Source organism: Heloderma suspectum, chromosome 1 (genome assembly GCF_057233095.1).
Source record: "Heloderma suspectum isolate Gila_16-S chromosome 1, 16-S_ref, whole genome shotgun sequence".
Lineage (NCBI taxonomy): Eukaryota > Metazoa > Chordata > Lepidosauria > Squamata > Helodermatidae > Heloderma > Heloderma suspectum.
Window position 1 is genome coordinate 34114869 of NC_139458.1, and position 14376 is coordinate 34129244.

General features: G+C 45.3%; 1 protein-coding gene across 2 annotated transcripts in view; it reads left to right on the top strand.

Annotated features, from left to right (window-relative positions):
- Positions 1-14122, top strand: part of ITPK1 (inositol-tetrakisphosphate 1-kinase) — a 183598-nt gene extending 169476 nt beyond the window's left edge. For both annotated transcript variants that reach the window (XM_084840337.1, XM_084840345.1), the window contains 4 exons: positions 276-441; positions 5124-5191; positions 8328-8490; positions 13679-14122. In XM_084840337.1, coding sequence (XP_084696463.1) covers positions 276-441; positions 5124-5191; positions 8328-8490; positions 13679-13998 — 717 coding nt within the window. In that variant the 3' untranslated portion in view covers positions 13999-14122. The remainder of the gene's footprint in view (positions 1-275; positions 442-5123; positions 5192-8327; positions 8491-13678) is intronic.
- Positions 14123-14376: the final 254 nt, after the last annotated feature.

Genomic DNA, 14376 nt, shown 5'->3' on the forward strand with positions numbered 1-14376 from the left:
GGCTCACTCTAGTGCCTGGTTTTAGAAAATGCCTTGTTTGTGAGTCAGAGCAGAAAAAACAGCCCCTGTTGGCAGTTTCCTTCACTGGTCTGAAGGAAGAAATAAGGCAGGGTGTTTCCTTTTATCTCTCGTACTTGTTGGGCACAGTGCTGCAAGAACAACCAATGTTAACACCAGTGTATGTGAAACAATCACATTTGCCCTGTAATGTGTTTCCCCTTTAATTGCAAGTCCTGGTTGAGGCAAGTATGTGTGCTTGTTTTCTTAATTTTCAGATGGCTATCATATTCAACCAGGAAGGCCTGAAAGCCATCCAGCCCCCATGTGTGATTCAGAGCTTCATCAACCACAACGCCGTTCTTTACAAAGTCTTTGTTGTTGGAGAGTCGTACACCGTGGTGAAAAGACCATCTGTAAAGAACTTCTCAGCAGGCGTTTCAGGTAATGCTGTGAGAGTGGCAGTTCACTGTGAGTGTGAACAGGCAAGAGTCTTGCCGACAACTAGCCAGAAGGAGAAAGAGACTTTTAAATATGGTGTTTCTCAAACGTTTTGTACTTGGGGAGGGGATAGAGGGGAGACTCTCTGAAGGTTTACAAATACAAATAACAACGCAAAATACAACAAATTTAAGTAATCAACTGAACAAAACATTGCTGTAAAAAACCCTAACCCACCCCAAATGTCCGCCTGAACAGCCAGGTTTTCAAAGCGGAAAAGCTCATCAAAGAGGGGGCATGGCGGAGGTCACTAGGGAGGGAATTCCACAGAGTGGGGGCCACCACAGAAAAGGCCCTCTCCCTAGTCCTCACCAGCCTAGCTGTCCTGGCTGATGGGACAGACAGAAGGCCTTCCGAGGCTGATTTCGTTGAGCAGCATCCCTGGTGTTTCTGGAAGCACACCTTAAGTTAGAGTGGGCCGGACCTGTATAGGGTTTTAAAGGTCAATACCAACACCTTGAATTGGGCCAAGAAAATAACTGGTAACCAGTGCAACTCCTTCAGCACCAGAGTGATGTGTTCTCGCTGATGGCTGCTTTTAATCAGGCGGGCCACCGCGTTCTGCACCAGCTGCAACTTCCGAACCATCTTCCAGGGTAACCCCACATAGAGCGCATTACAATAGTCTAGGCGACAGGAGACCATGGCATGAACTACTGATGGGAGCAGATGGTTAGGGAGGTAGGGACGCAGCCGCCATATCAGACGGAGTTGATACAGCGCCGCCTGGCTCACGGCCGACATCTGAGCCTCCATGGACAGCTGGGAGTCTAAAATGACCCCCAGGCTGTGGACCTGGTCCCTCAGGGGCAGCTGTACCCCATTCAACACCAGGCCAACATGCTCTAGCCTCCCCTTGTCTCCCGCCAAAAGTACCTCAGTTTTGTCAGGGTTCAGTTTCAGCTTATTCCTTCCCATCCAGCCACTCATGGACTCCAGACGCTTGGACGGGGTTTCTACAGCCGACCTTAGCCAGGATTTAAATGAGAGGTAGAGTTGTGTGTCATCCGCATATTAATGACACTGCACCCCAACCCTCCCGATGATGGCCCCCAGCAGCTTCACATAGATGTTAAATAAAATCGGGGAGAGAATAGAGCTCTCTGTGGCACCCCACAAGTGAGCAGTCAAGGGTCTGAAGTCTCCTCCCCCAGAACTACCTTCTGTTACCTGCCAGGGAAGAAGGAATGGAACCACCATAATACGATGTCCCCTATGCCTATCCCCTCCAAGCGGTCCAGGAGGATACCGTAGTCGATGGTATCAAAAGCCACTGAGAGATCAAGGAGAACAAGGAAGGCACATTCGTCCCTGTCCAGAGCTCTGTATTAATATGGCTTTGTGGACTGGAGCACTAATCTCATACAGTCATTAGAAGAGAGACAGAGCAGGACTTCCCAGACTTTCACCTAAAACCAACCAGCCAGGACAGGCAGAAAGAAGGCCTGCAGCTGTCACTAGAAGCTCCTGTATGTGCCTCTAAACCATCCAACACTAAACCTCTGTTGCTGGGAGGAAAATGGATGTGCCTTCTGTGGGAACCTCTCTTCCCCCCTCCCACCCCCTGCAGATCCATGCCCCCTTCCAGGGGTCTTGCAAAGCCCCCACCCCTCAAGTGACCTGACCTGCAGGTTGAGAACCACTGTTTTAAATAGTCCATTAAAATGGAAACATCTGTTTCTTGAGACCTGCATTTGTTCCTCATACGAAGAGGGATGCTGTCTGTTCTGAAATGCACATGAATGGAATTCTTAGATTAAACAGATTCTATGAAGTAACCTCATCTTTAGTTTTTATATCTGTGATTGGTGGTGTTGTGGACAAAAAAAGGCACTTAGCTGAAAACTTTCAGTGGGTGCTTTTACTTTTTCTTCCCTCCCTCCTTCCCTTCAAGTGAGAAATTCTTGGATATTGTCATAGCACTTCCTGTGTCTGCCTTTTACTTGGTGCAACTCTTTTTCATCTTGCATCTCTGCTGAACAAGCTGGGCATTCATGGTGTGCAGGTGTTTTATGAGTTTTTAAACTATGGGCCAGAGCCTTTGTGGACAATAGCAGGAAAAATGTAAAGATTGATTTTCTGAAGTCACAGAATGGCAAAATGAATACAAATCAGGAGGCTCAACACAAGTCATGATGACAAAAAAATAAATATGGGTATAGCACTTAAAATATTCACCATAGTATTTCCAGCTAGGGCTTTAGGGTACAGTCCTGTGCATGTTTAGACAGAAAAAAGCCCTACAACTCCCAGCATTCCCCAACCAGCATGGCTGGCTGGCTGAGGAATGCTGGGAGTTATACAACTTTTTTCTGTCTAAACATGCATAGGATTTCATCCTTAGCTGATTAATCTAAAGGAACTAGTTTTAATGAGTGATTATTTACATAGGTAAACTGGCTGCTGCAACAGCTCTGTGGTAATGAATTTTATAAAAGAGTAACAGTCAAGAGTTGCAATTCAGAAACAAAAAGAGTCAAGCTGAGATAGAGTGATGGGTAGAAGGTAAAGAGAGGAATGCTGAATAAAGTTCAAGGTAAATACATTGACAATGGAGAGCAGAGAGGGAGCTCTGCAAAGACTAACCCAGGGGAAAGCAAACCAGTACCCTCCAGATGTTTTGGACTAAAACTCACATAATTCCTGACCATTAGCCATGCTAGCTGGGGCTTATGGGAGTTGTAGTCCAAAATGTCTGGAGGGCATCAGGTTGCCTACCCTTGAGTAGCCCAAACAGCAGGGAGCTCGGATACTTTCCAGACAGCCCTGACCAAGTGGATGTAAGAAAGATTCTTCAGTGGTCACAAATGTTTGGCCTGTGGCCAACCCATGTGGGCATAATAAATGGTGCTGGCAACTCATGGTAGAAAAATGCAGACAAGCCTGGCACAACCACTCTTAAAATAAAATCCCAACTATGATGATGGTCATCTTGACGTTTGTAAAGAATTTAAGAAACTCTCTGAGAGAATTCATTATTGGCCGGATTACTATTGTGTAATCATAGTTTTACACAAGCTATGGGAGCATGCCACAGGAAGCTATGGTCTCATGCGCCCCCCCTCACCTTTCTTCCTCCGTGTACAAGAGGACTAGAGTAAAATCTTCCACTTTCACTTTAGAACAAGCCACAGTTCCATGTTACATCTGAACTTGGGGCACTATGGTTTGGTCTAACCAAACTGCGTAAAAACAAACAACAGTTTATTATAAAGTAAAAGTGGAAGTTTTCACACTCCTCTCATGCATGATGAAACAGTAGAAGGAAGGGGGAACAGGCAAGCCCAAGGCTCACTGTAGTCTGTTCCCAATCATCTGAGCCATGGTTTAGATTATTTTTGAATGCAAGGTGATGTCTGGGGGGAATTACAACTACAATTTTCTTTTTCCTGAGAACCTGTCTTCTCGAGAATTGCTTAAATTAGTATTTGGTTTTGGGCCTTGCTAGATGATAGGGATATTTTATGCAGTAGATGCTCAGCTATTTCCCATTCATTGCATGGGATTCAGATGTCTTCCCTTAAAAAGAAGAGCTTTGGTTGGAGATGCATCACATTTTTCCAGCAATGTTTTCCCACTTAGGGAAAGGCAATTCTTCCCCCGGGGTAGCATATATGCTACTCTTGCAAGTGCTGTGTGGAATGTGGCTACATGACTGTCTGCAGCACCTGTTTGGGGTACCAGTGACATCACTAGTGATAAGCAACGCAACTCTTCCTTACTATATGCCCTGCACAATTTCTTTTAATCTTTTAAACTAATTTAGGGAGCAATCCAATGGCCTCCAGACAATGTCTAAAGGGCCATAGGATTTTTCAGTTTCTGGGAACCGAGCTCCCCACTACCTCGTAGGTAGCGCGGTTCAGCCCAGTCTCTGTGCTCATAAGTACAGTGTGGAGCGGGAGAAAAGGGGGTGTTCCCAGGGGAGGAGAGGAGATCACGGAAGCATTGTTATGACACTTCCTATGCGCCATCCTGCCTCCCCCACTCCTGGCTCCAACGTCCACAATTAGACAAAATCAGCAGTCTAGCCACAAATGCAGGGCAACCAGAGTGCGAAGGAGAAAATCCCCTCCATGCTCTGCCCACCCTGTATTGGATAGTCAGCGGCCGACTATCCCCATAGGATTGCACCCTTAAAGGCTCAGTGTTCCGCAGCAGCACTACTCCAGAGCAATAGCTCTTATCTACCCCTCAAGGAAAGCAAAAATGACGGCAAAACCCTGCATGGCTGTTTTTTCTTCAAGCAATGCCCTGCCTTTTCACCACCTTTTTCTTTTTTAAAAAAATATAAAGGTTCCCTTCCTTTTTGCAGCACTTTCCTATCCATTATGAAGGGATGAAATATTGCATTATTAGTGCTGGATTTGGGCTAATGTAATATAAGTGCATATACAAGCCAAGGCTTTTATGTAAGTTGTAAAGGCCCATAGAGTTACTGGGTTGCACTGCCCTCTAGTGTTTGTCCATTCAAATCCTTTTGAGGCCCAAAATGATTATTTGGATCTCAAAAGGATCTCAAAAGGGAGCATTCTGTGCTGCCTATATGGAACCTACATTTTCCCACCTCCAGAATTCTGTTTACAACATTTACATTTTTTTGTTTTTACCTTTTCCACCTGCAGATAGAGAATCAATATTTTTCAACAGCCACAACGTATCAAAGCCAGAATCCTCTTCCATCCTAACAGCAGTAAGTATTACAGGCCTCCTTCTCAAAATACTAGTTAACTGCGTGCTGAGTGGTTCAAGTCACAAACAGATCTCAGAGTGTCGATTTCTCTAAGGATCTCTCAATTTCAAGCTCTTCTTTCTTGGTTTATTCTAGGAGCCTAAGTTTCTGAAAACGTTTTGTAGTGCCTTTTATTTCATAGGAAGATAGGAAGCTACCATATGCCGGGTCAGACTGTTGTCTACTCTAACTGGCGGCAGCTCTCCAGGATCTCAAACAGGTCGTTCCCATCACCTGAACTTTTTTCTTCTTCTTAAACTGGAAATGCCAGGGATTGAACCCGAGGCTGTCTGCATGCAAAACATGTGCTCTACCATTGACCTGTGGTCCCTCCCACAAGGTTGTTGAAACCTCAATAATTCCCATAACACTCCTGGGAAATTGGAGGGGTTTATTCATAAATTGGACCACAGATGTTAACTATATTAACAGTATAAGAACATAAGAAGAGCCATGCTGGATCAGAGCAAGGGTCCATCTAGTCCAGCATTATGTTCACACAGTGGCCAACCAGCTGCCCACGGAAATCTCACAAGCAGGACATGAGTGCAACAGCACCCTCCCACCCATGTTGCCCAGCAACTGGTGTGCATAGGCATACTGCCTCTGACAGTGGAGGCAGCGAATAGCCATCAGGACTAGTAGCCATTGATAGCCATGTCTCCTCTCACTTGCCTTTTCTCCAAAATAAACAATCCCAGCTGTTGTGACCTTCCCTCATAGGGGAGTTGCTCCAGCCTCTTAGTTACTCTGGTTTATTGATTGATTGATTGATTGATTGATTGATTGCATTTATATCCCGCCTTTTTTCCTCTTGCGAAGAACCGAAGACAGCTTACATTCTCCTCCTCCTCTCCATTTTATCCTCACAACAACAACCCTGTGTGGTAGGTTGGGCTGAGAGTCCATGACTGGCCCAAAGTCACCCAGTGAGCTTCCATGGCTGAGTGGGGACTAGAACCCGGATCTCCCAGCTCCCAGTCCAACACTCTAGCCACTAGACCATGCTGGCTGTCCACCCTGGTCCACACCAGCCACATCCTCTTTGTGCCACCAAGTACATGATCTTATCAAGTCTGTAACTAACCAGTCTCCGGGACCAACCTGCATAACATAAGGCCCATAAATCAGTTGAAGCCCCCTCCCTATTTGCACCCCCCCCCCGAGGAATTCCAAATAACCATTGTCTTCAGCCCTTTCTCACTTCTTTGTTTGTGGGATTTTTGTGAGAACATCTGCAGCATGGGGGGACCCATGATCAGTGACAGGCAAGGAAGGGGGAATGTTTGCATTATGTTTGCACATCTCCTCTCTCTCCCCACCCCCACCCCAGTTCAGAGTGCTTCGATGGGGTTGGTGCCAGGTTTTTTTAAGCCTGTTGTAAGAAGCCATGCTCACACAGCATAGCTGTGTGTGAATTGCTGAAAAGCCTTGTGTGCTGTTTTTTGCTGAGTCCGAGGAGGAGAGGTGTGTGTGTGTGTGTGTGCGTGCATGCATGTGCGTGCGTGCGTGCAAGTAATCGCATAATATTACATAATAGTAATAGAGAGACCTCTGGGTGGGAAACAGAAAAGAAGGGGAAAGAAGACCATGTGATATATGGGGTGGAGAGTGAGAGCCTTCTATGGGGTGGAGAGAGAAAAGAAGAGATGGTTAATAGGCAGGAGTTCAGAGAGATCTGTGGTGGTTGGATGAAGCGAAAGCTTGCTGTAGGGCACAGAGAGAAAAAGGGGGTTAACAGATAATGTGTTACAATGTAACAAAATGCTTCCGTGCAATTAATGTAATGATGCAACCCTCCTGAATTAATAAAAAGGGAACAGAGACTCTTTGAGCAACATGAGCTGTGCACCCCTGCTCTGAGAAGTTTAGCATGTCATTCCATCTGCAGTCACCTACAGGGGGTGTTTGTGTGTGTGTTTCCTCCTAGTCCATAGAACCTGCTTGGTTGTTTTATTATTCATTTATTGCACAGATTAGTCACTACAGTGTACCAGATAACAAATGTGGATTACTGGCCATGTAGCAGAAAATGGGAAAAGGGAGTAAAAGTGTAGTTCATCCCACAGTCCTAAACTCTATTGAAAAGCCATTTTCTTAGGAAATGTAAGACCTGTATATGTCTCCCATTCACAGCATTAGCAAAATGCTAACGATATTTTGCAAGGTCAGTTGCATATACACCTGTGCAGGACATAGAGTACACAATCTAGCCAAAGCTAGACCCTTTTACATCTCATTAACAATCTCATTTAGATGAAATGTAACACGATATATTTAAGCGTGTGCTCACTCTCCCTTTAAGATTAATGCAACCGAAGTGTTATTTCTTTGTTTGAATCATACCCTATGTTTTAGGCGTATCCCTTGAAACACTCAGTATAGGCTTGTTCTGTTTTATGTTTGTTGTTGCTGATGATGTTGTTGTTGTAATGTTCAAAGAGAGAACCTTTCTGTTAAGGACATCTGTTGGTATTGAGCTTGTTACCATAATGCAAATAGGTTTGTTTTTAATAGAAAATCAGCTTCAAACTGTAAATGCACCTTGGTCATTCTGACACTTATTGTGCCAAATATTGGGCGTTCATTTTTCCTTTTATGTAGTGGCTATGCTGGAGTATGAACACAAGGCTGGATTCAGCGTAACATTTGGTACTCACAGGATGTGCCTCTGATCTTGTGGGGTGCATACAGGTGGAATATAAAGCCTTCCCCAAAATAGCACCCTCTGGACTACAACCCCTGTTAGCCCAGCCAACATGATCATGCTGGGTGGGAATGATGGGAATTGTAATCCATCACATCTGGAGGCACTAGATTGGGGAAGGCTGGTGTTGTATAATTTTGTACACCTCTATCATGTCTCCCCTCTCTTGTCTTTTCTCTAAGCTAAACAGTCCCAGATGCTGTAACCTTTCCTCGCAGGGGAGTTGCTCCAGCCCCTTGATCATTTTAGTTGCCCTTTTCTGCCTTTTCTCCAACTCTACAATATCCTATTTTAGGTGTGGTGACCAGAACGATACATAGATTGTCTAGGTCCCCATCCCATTTCTTAAACTTGTTTGTTTCTCTCCCCCGTCTCTCCTTTTCTTTGTAGCTTGATAAAATAGAAGGCGTGTTTGAGAGGCCCAATGACGATGTCATCCGCGCCATCTCGAAGACACTGAGGCAGGCCCTGGGGGTTTCTCTGTTTGGGATTGACGTTATCATCAACAATCAGACTGGGCAGCATGCTGTCATCGACATCAATGCATTCCCAGGTAAGAGCAGGCTGCTTGATAGCATACACACGACACCTAATTCAGCATTCATTTCAAGCCCCTTTCAGAAGTGCCCTCCGCAAGTTTAGGGAATATGTGGAAGGGGCAAGAGGATCGTGCCCACTATACTTACCCCCAACTTCAAAGCTACTGTCAGCTCCTTCCCCCACCCTGACTTCTGCAGGGTCAGCAGAAGGTCTAAACCTGCAGTTTGAGATGAGTAACTTCTTGCTCCATCTGACTAGTTTGTTTCCCAAACTTGAACGGGTGTATCTGAGATTCATCAGATCAATAGAGAATGCAACAGTTTTAAGGACCCCACTCAATGATAGATTTACAAATCTTTACCAAGTGTTTTGGGCTTCAAGAATTAATATATGGGTAGTGGTCCCTGAAACTTCTCTCAAGCCGGACAACACAAATTTGGTATTAAAGAATATATATTTATTGCTCAAACAGTCTAAGAGAATAACAAGCTTGAGCTAAGACAAGGCAGATTACAAAAGTCCCTACATACACACACATTATAATCACTAAAAGTATAATGAAAATAGAAGCAAGCATATTGTTAACATAGTAGCACCTAGGTCCCTCTCAATCTAACAGACAATATCAAAGTTTCATATTTACCTCAGTGGAAGGCATTCTGGACAAAGCCAGCCTAAGCATGTATGGCGGGGTTTCTCGTTCTCCCAGGATCTCTCTCCAAACAAATCAAACCCTGGCCTTTTATAACCCCCATGATGTCGATGACCTCATCCTTAGTTTTGGACCTGGTCATACGACTACTCTCATTTTTCTCAGTGTAGCCAGGTGTGCCATTGACACCAGTAACACCTAGATGAAGGGATCCCTACCTAGCTAAGCAGCTTGCTGCCTCCAGTACTTGACCGACCCACTCATGGCAGCCTTCCTTCATTTCCAAGAATACATTCCATTACTTACAGTTATGTCACAACACACACACACAGAACTAGTCACATCTACTGAATACAATAGATTCTTATCAATTGCACATGCTATAATGCATATTCCGTTACAAGTTCCTCCATGCATTTGGGCTCCTCAATCAGGCAGAATGCCCGTTTCCATGGAGAAGCTTACACGGGTACAGCTGTATGGACACAGACTTCCCATTTGGACCTCCTGCCAATACATGGAGGTCATGGGGGGTACAGGCTAGCAGGTACCCCCACCTCTTCCACACATTCCCTGAACACATGGAGGGTGCTTCCAAATGGGGCTGTAAACTGATACAGAAAGGGGGGGGGGTTCATTTTGGTTCATCCTAATAGCCTCCACCCCCACCGCCATTGCCGTGTTCTGCCCCAACGCTGATCACATTAGCAGTCTAATTTACAGCAGCATCTCTGCAGTCTGTCCCTTTTGCTTCATTTTAGCTGGCGGCCTGTCTCTAATGTTACCTACCTGCTACCAGCTCCTGTGAGACCCACTTGGGTTTTGTAAATTAGCCCAGGCTAGCAATATTTCTGTGAGCATTACAGCCATTTAGAGTGCAATCCTATGCATGTTGAGACATTTTTTTAAAAGTCCTACAATTCCCAGCATTCCCCAGCCAGCCATGCCTGCATAGGATTGCATCCTTAGACACGCCCAGTCCCAGATCCCTCCCATCAATCCAAAAACAGTCATCACCCTTCTCTAAGACTCACACAGTACTCTACAAATAAACCATGGCAGTGTAGCACAACCAGTCATACCAAATGAAGAATGTAAGCAGTCGAGAGTCCAGATTTTTAAAAAAGTAAAATAAAGTGCCCACTGAAATTCTGGTGCCTTTGCCATGGAGTTCTGTCATAGATGTTATCCATGGAAGAGACTGAAGAAAGAATCTTTGTATGTTCCTGAGCTACACAGAACAGCTCCAGGTTTACCAAGAAGGCAGTTAATTTATTTATTATTTATTTATTTCATTTCTATACCGCCCAATAGCCGGAGCTCTCTGGGCGGTTCACAGTTAATGTGCTTTCAGGAGGAGGTCTGTGTTAGGTACAAGTTGCAAGGTGTACGCAAGATTTCCTTAGAGTCTGAGGCTTAGATGTTATAGTTCCCTGTGATATTTACCTCTAAGATGTCAGTGGCAGGGACCATAGCTCAGGTCCTAGGTTCAATTCTAAATATCCTTAGGTAGGGCTAGGAAAGAATCCTGCCTGAAACCCTGGAGAGCTGCTACCAGTCAGTGCCGACAATACTGCGCTTGAAGAACCAAGGATCTGACTCCCTATATTCCTACGCTTTGGGGCTTCTCAGCTGCTTCTGCCATCTTCTTGTTGGGCATTAGGAATTCCCAGCTGCTTTGCTGTCTGGATGGGGCCAATTTCTTCTGATTACTCCATGAGACAATGATGTACCTCTTCTCAAGCAAGGAGATGCAATGTTTCTACACAACACAGAGCATATTTTAAAGGCTAATGCTATTATTTTCCTCCCTTTTAAAAAGAGATGGGGAAAAGCAGATGCGTTGAAACTCTTTTAGGTCTTCAGATATGTCTACGCTTCAAGCTGTCTTTATACTGAGTCAAATTGTTGACTCTGGCTGGCAGCACACCTCCCTACAGGTCTTTCCCTGTCTTGCTACTTGAGATACTTTAAACTGGAGATGCCAGGCCGTTGAGTGTGAGATCACCTGCATACAGAGCAAGCAGTCTACCCCTGAGCTATGGCCCCTACCCATAACTCACTACACAATGCATTTAAATCTGCTTCCAGCCAATTTAACAAATGCAGCCCCCAAATGACGAACAATCAGACATCACAATTGCTGCAGAAAACACTGATGTCTTTTCCTGCTGCAAACTCATAACGTGTAAACATTACACAAGTGCACATGCACCTTTGAACAGCAGCATACCCATGTCCAGAAAGTGTGAACCTGTCAGATTTCCTAGGCACATTTACACTGGTATGTAATGTCCATGCATGACACAATTCTGCAGGAAACAGTAGTGTAACCTTGGTATTTCCTGTAGCAATCATAATGCTCTTGGCTGGGGGCTGGGAATGGAATAATGTGAATGGGGGTAAAATAGAATCTGGAGTTTGACTGGGAATGAGAAATTAGTTCTCTGAATTAAAATGCTTAACCAGAGCAAAGAAAAAATTAATTCACTTTCAGGATGTCTCCTGTGTTTAGATTAACATTTCTTGCTATAGTGTCTAAAAATATCCAGGTTTCCCTGCTTTATCCTATGTTTATTTTATTCTGTCATGAGGATTTATCATTTCTATGGAAAAGAATATTCCTTAAAAATATTGCAGAGGCATAGTGGGTTGGCTTTCTTTTGCAGCACTCTAGCATCACCTCTGGAGAGGAAAGGTGTTTTTATCCCCTTCCTTCCAAGATCAGACACTTAGGGGTAGTTTTAGTTCAGCTGTTTTACTGCATAATTCCCCACCCTACCTTGTCATATTGCAAGATAATTGCGTATACACAGAAAACTATTTCATTAGCAAGCTACTTCACAATAGTAAAATGTTCCTGTGCTGACAGAAGAAGTAGAAAGACACCACCGGATCCACCTCTGGGCGGTTCACACAACACATTAACCCACACTCAGTGGTTGAGTATGAGTTGTTGTTGAACTGTGAGTTGTCTGTTGAACCGCGAATTAGCGTGTTATCTGAACCCAGGACATTTTCCGCAGGGTGACATGTTAACCATGCAGTGTGGCTTATTAACCACCCTGAACAACCCACAACAAACTGTGGGTTCTCAAGGTGGCTTGTTCAAGAAGAATAAGCCACACTGCATGGTTAACAAGCCACCCTGCAGAAAATGTCCTGGGATCAGACAACATGCCATGGCTCAAAAACAACCCACACTCAACCACTGAGTGTAGGTTAGCGTGTTGTGCGAACCCAGTCAATGTGTTCCTGCCCTTCAGATCAGTGGCAACGCCAATTGGCCAGCCCTCTTTCTTCCTACTCATCCTCTTCCTCCCAACTCTCAGAGCCTGCCTGGGTGCAGCAGCTCTCTTCAGCTCTGTTCTCAGCCATCAGAACCTCGAAACAAGCAACACTAAGCCCTCCCTTCTCATCACTCTCCTGCTGACCATAAGGCCTCATCCCGCCCTTATGCAGTGAACGTACGTGTGTCCTCTCACTCCGAAGCTCACTCTGTCCTATGCCAGCCTCTCTGCCAATCGTGCACAAGGTAATATGAGTGTCATCGATCCCCCAGCAGAGAAGGAGCAAGGATACCTGAGGCCTTCCTTTTCTCAGAGGGACTTGCATAGCAGGCACCTTTTGAACTTTTTGAAAGTGGGTTCCAATTACTGGAAGAGAGAGGTGAGGTACTGGGCTATGTGTTTGCAATCCACAGCTTGATGGGCCAGTCAAAAGATAATAGGAATGATGGCTGAGGGAACGAGGAGGAGGAGGAGGGAGTACTTCTGCCCAAGTAATCCTTAATATCCCCTTGCAGTGACCTGCTGTGGAACCTTGTGTGAAGCAGCAGTATACACACTTGAAAGGTTCTCCATGCACACATCTGCCAAACAAATGGCTGGGGGCGGGGGCAGGGGGAAGTACAGTAATTTTAGAAGGGAGGCCAGAATTATGAAGAGTTTGCAAGAATACTGATTTGTGGATTAGATATTTTGGGATCAAGCCAGCCTATGAGTATCAAAGTGATGTTGTTAGTGTGCTTTGGAGAGGGGTAGCACAAAACATGACTGTTAATACCTCCATTGGTCATGTGCCCACAGATAGTTATTCCAGCGCCAGCTCCAGGTTTTTGTGGGCCCTTGGGCAAGACCCCCTCAATGGGCCCCCTCCCTCAGTGAGTCTACCTCCCTACCGTTACAGTCACCAGCTCCTATTGCTCCTTATCTTCTTTCTCATCATTGCTACCACTTGTTTGCTTAACTGACTGATAGGCAGGCCAGAGCAAGTGGCAGGTGAGGAAGCAGGTTTCAGTGGTGAAGAGGAGGAGCAAGTCCAGGGGGCCCTTGGCAGATGCCCAAGCATGCCTACCCTTGACGCTGGCTCTAAGTGATCCCTTCTTAAAATGATGTCCTCCATATATTGCAGGATGAAAAGAGGGATGAGGGACTTTATTGGAAAAGCTAGGAAGATGGCCATGCCTGATCTCTCTGCCTCTCTCTCTCTCTCTCTCTCTCTCTCCCCCTCCCCCTGCCCCCCCCATCCCTCCTTATTACTTTCTCAGGTTATGAAGGTGTCTCAGAGTTCTTCACAGACCTCCTGAACCACATAGCCACTGTCCTGCAGGGGCAAACTCCAGAGGTGTCCCAGCTAAACCATAGCAAGCACCTGGCCGAGCAGACCAGCAACCTGGTGGGGGAGCGGACATGCTGTGCGAACACGGGCTGCCGGAGCATGGTGGGCAAAGACCCCTGGATTGTGGACAGTGAGACCAACAGCTCCGTGAAGCTTCAGCACCAGAGACTAGGCTGTAACTCTGCAGTGTCTCCTAGCTTTCAGCAACATTGTGTTGCCACATTGGCAACTAAAGCTTCCTCTCAATAACCCAATCAGTGCCATGGACTGAGAAAAAAAAAAACACTGTAGTCCCCATGATCAGAGCAGGCTGGTTGGTAATGCAACTACTAAACAAATAAACAAAAATCTCTATTGGTTCAATATGATTTTGAAAAGGAAAACAAAATTAGTGATCTGGGTCCACTTCATCAGATTCCTATTGTAGATCTGTAGTGAGTTTACATGTGCATGCGTGTGTCTGTGTGTGCATGTGTCTTAAACACTAGACCTGAATGTGGGAGGATGGATTTTTTGTGTCCCCCCGCCTTTCCCCCCCTCTTCCTCTTTGTAATCATTAAAGACCAGAATGTCAAGGATTCACAGAATTGATAAGGAGCACGTTGAGAATTTGCACACTTGAATTCA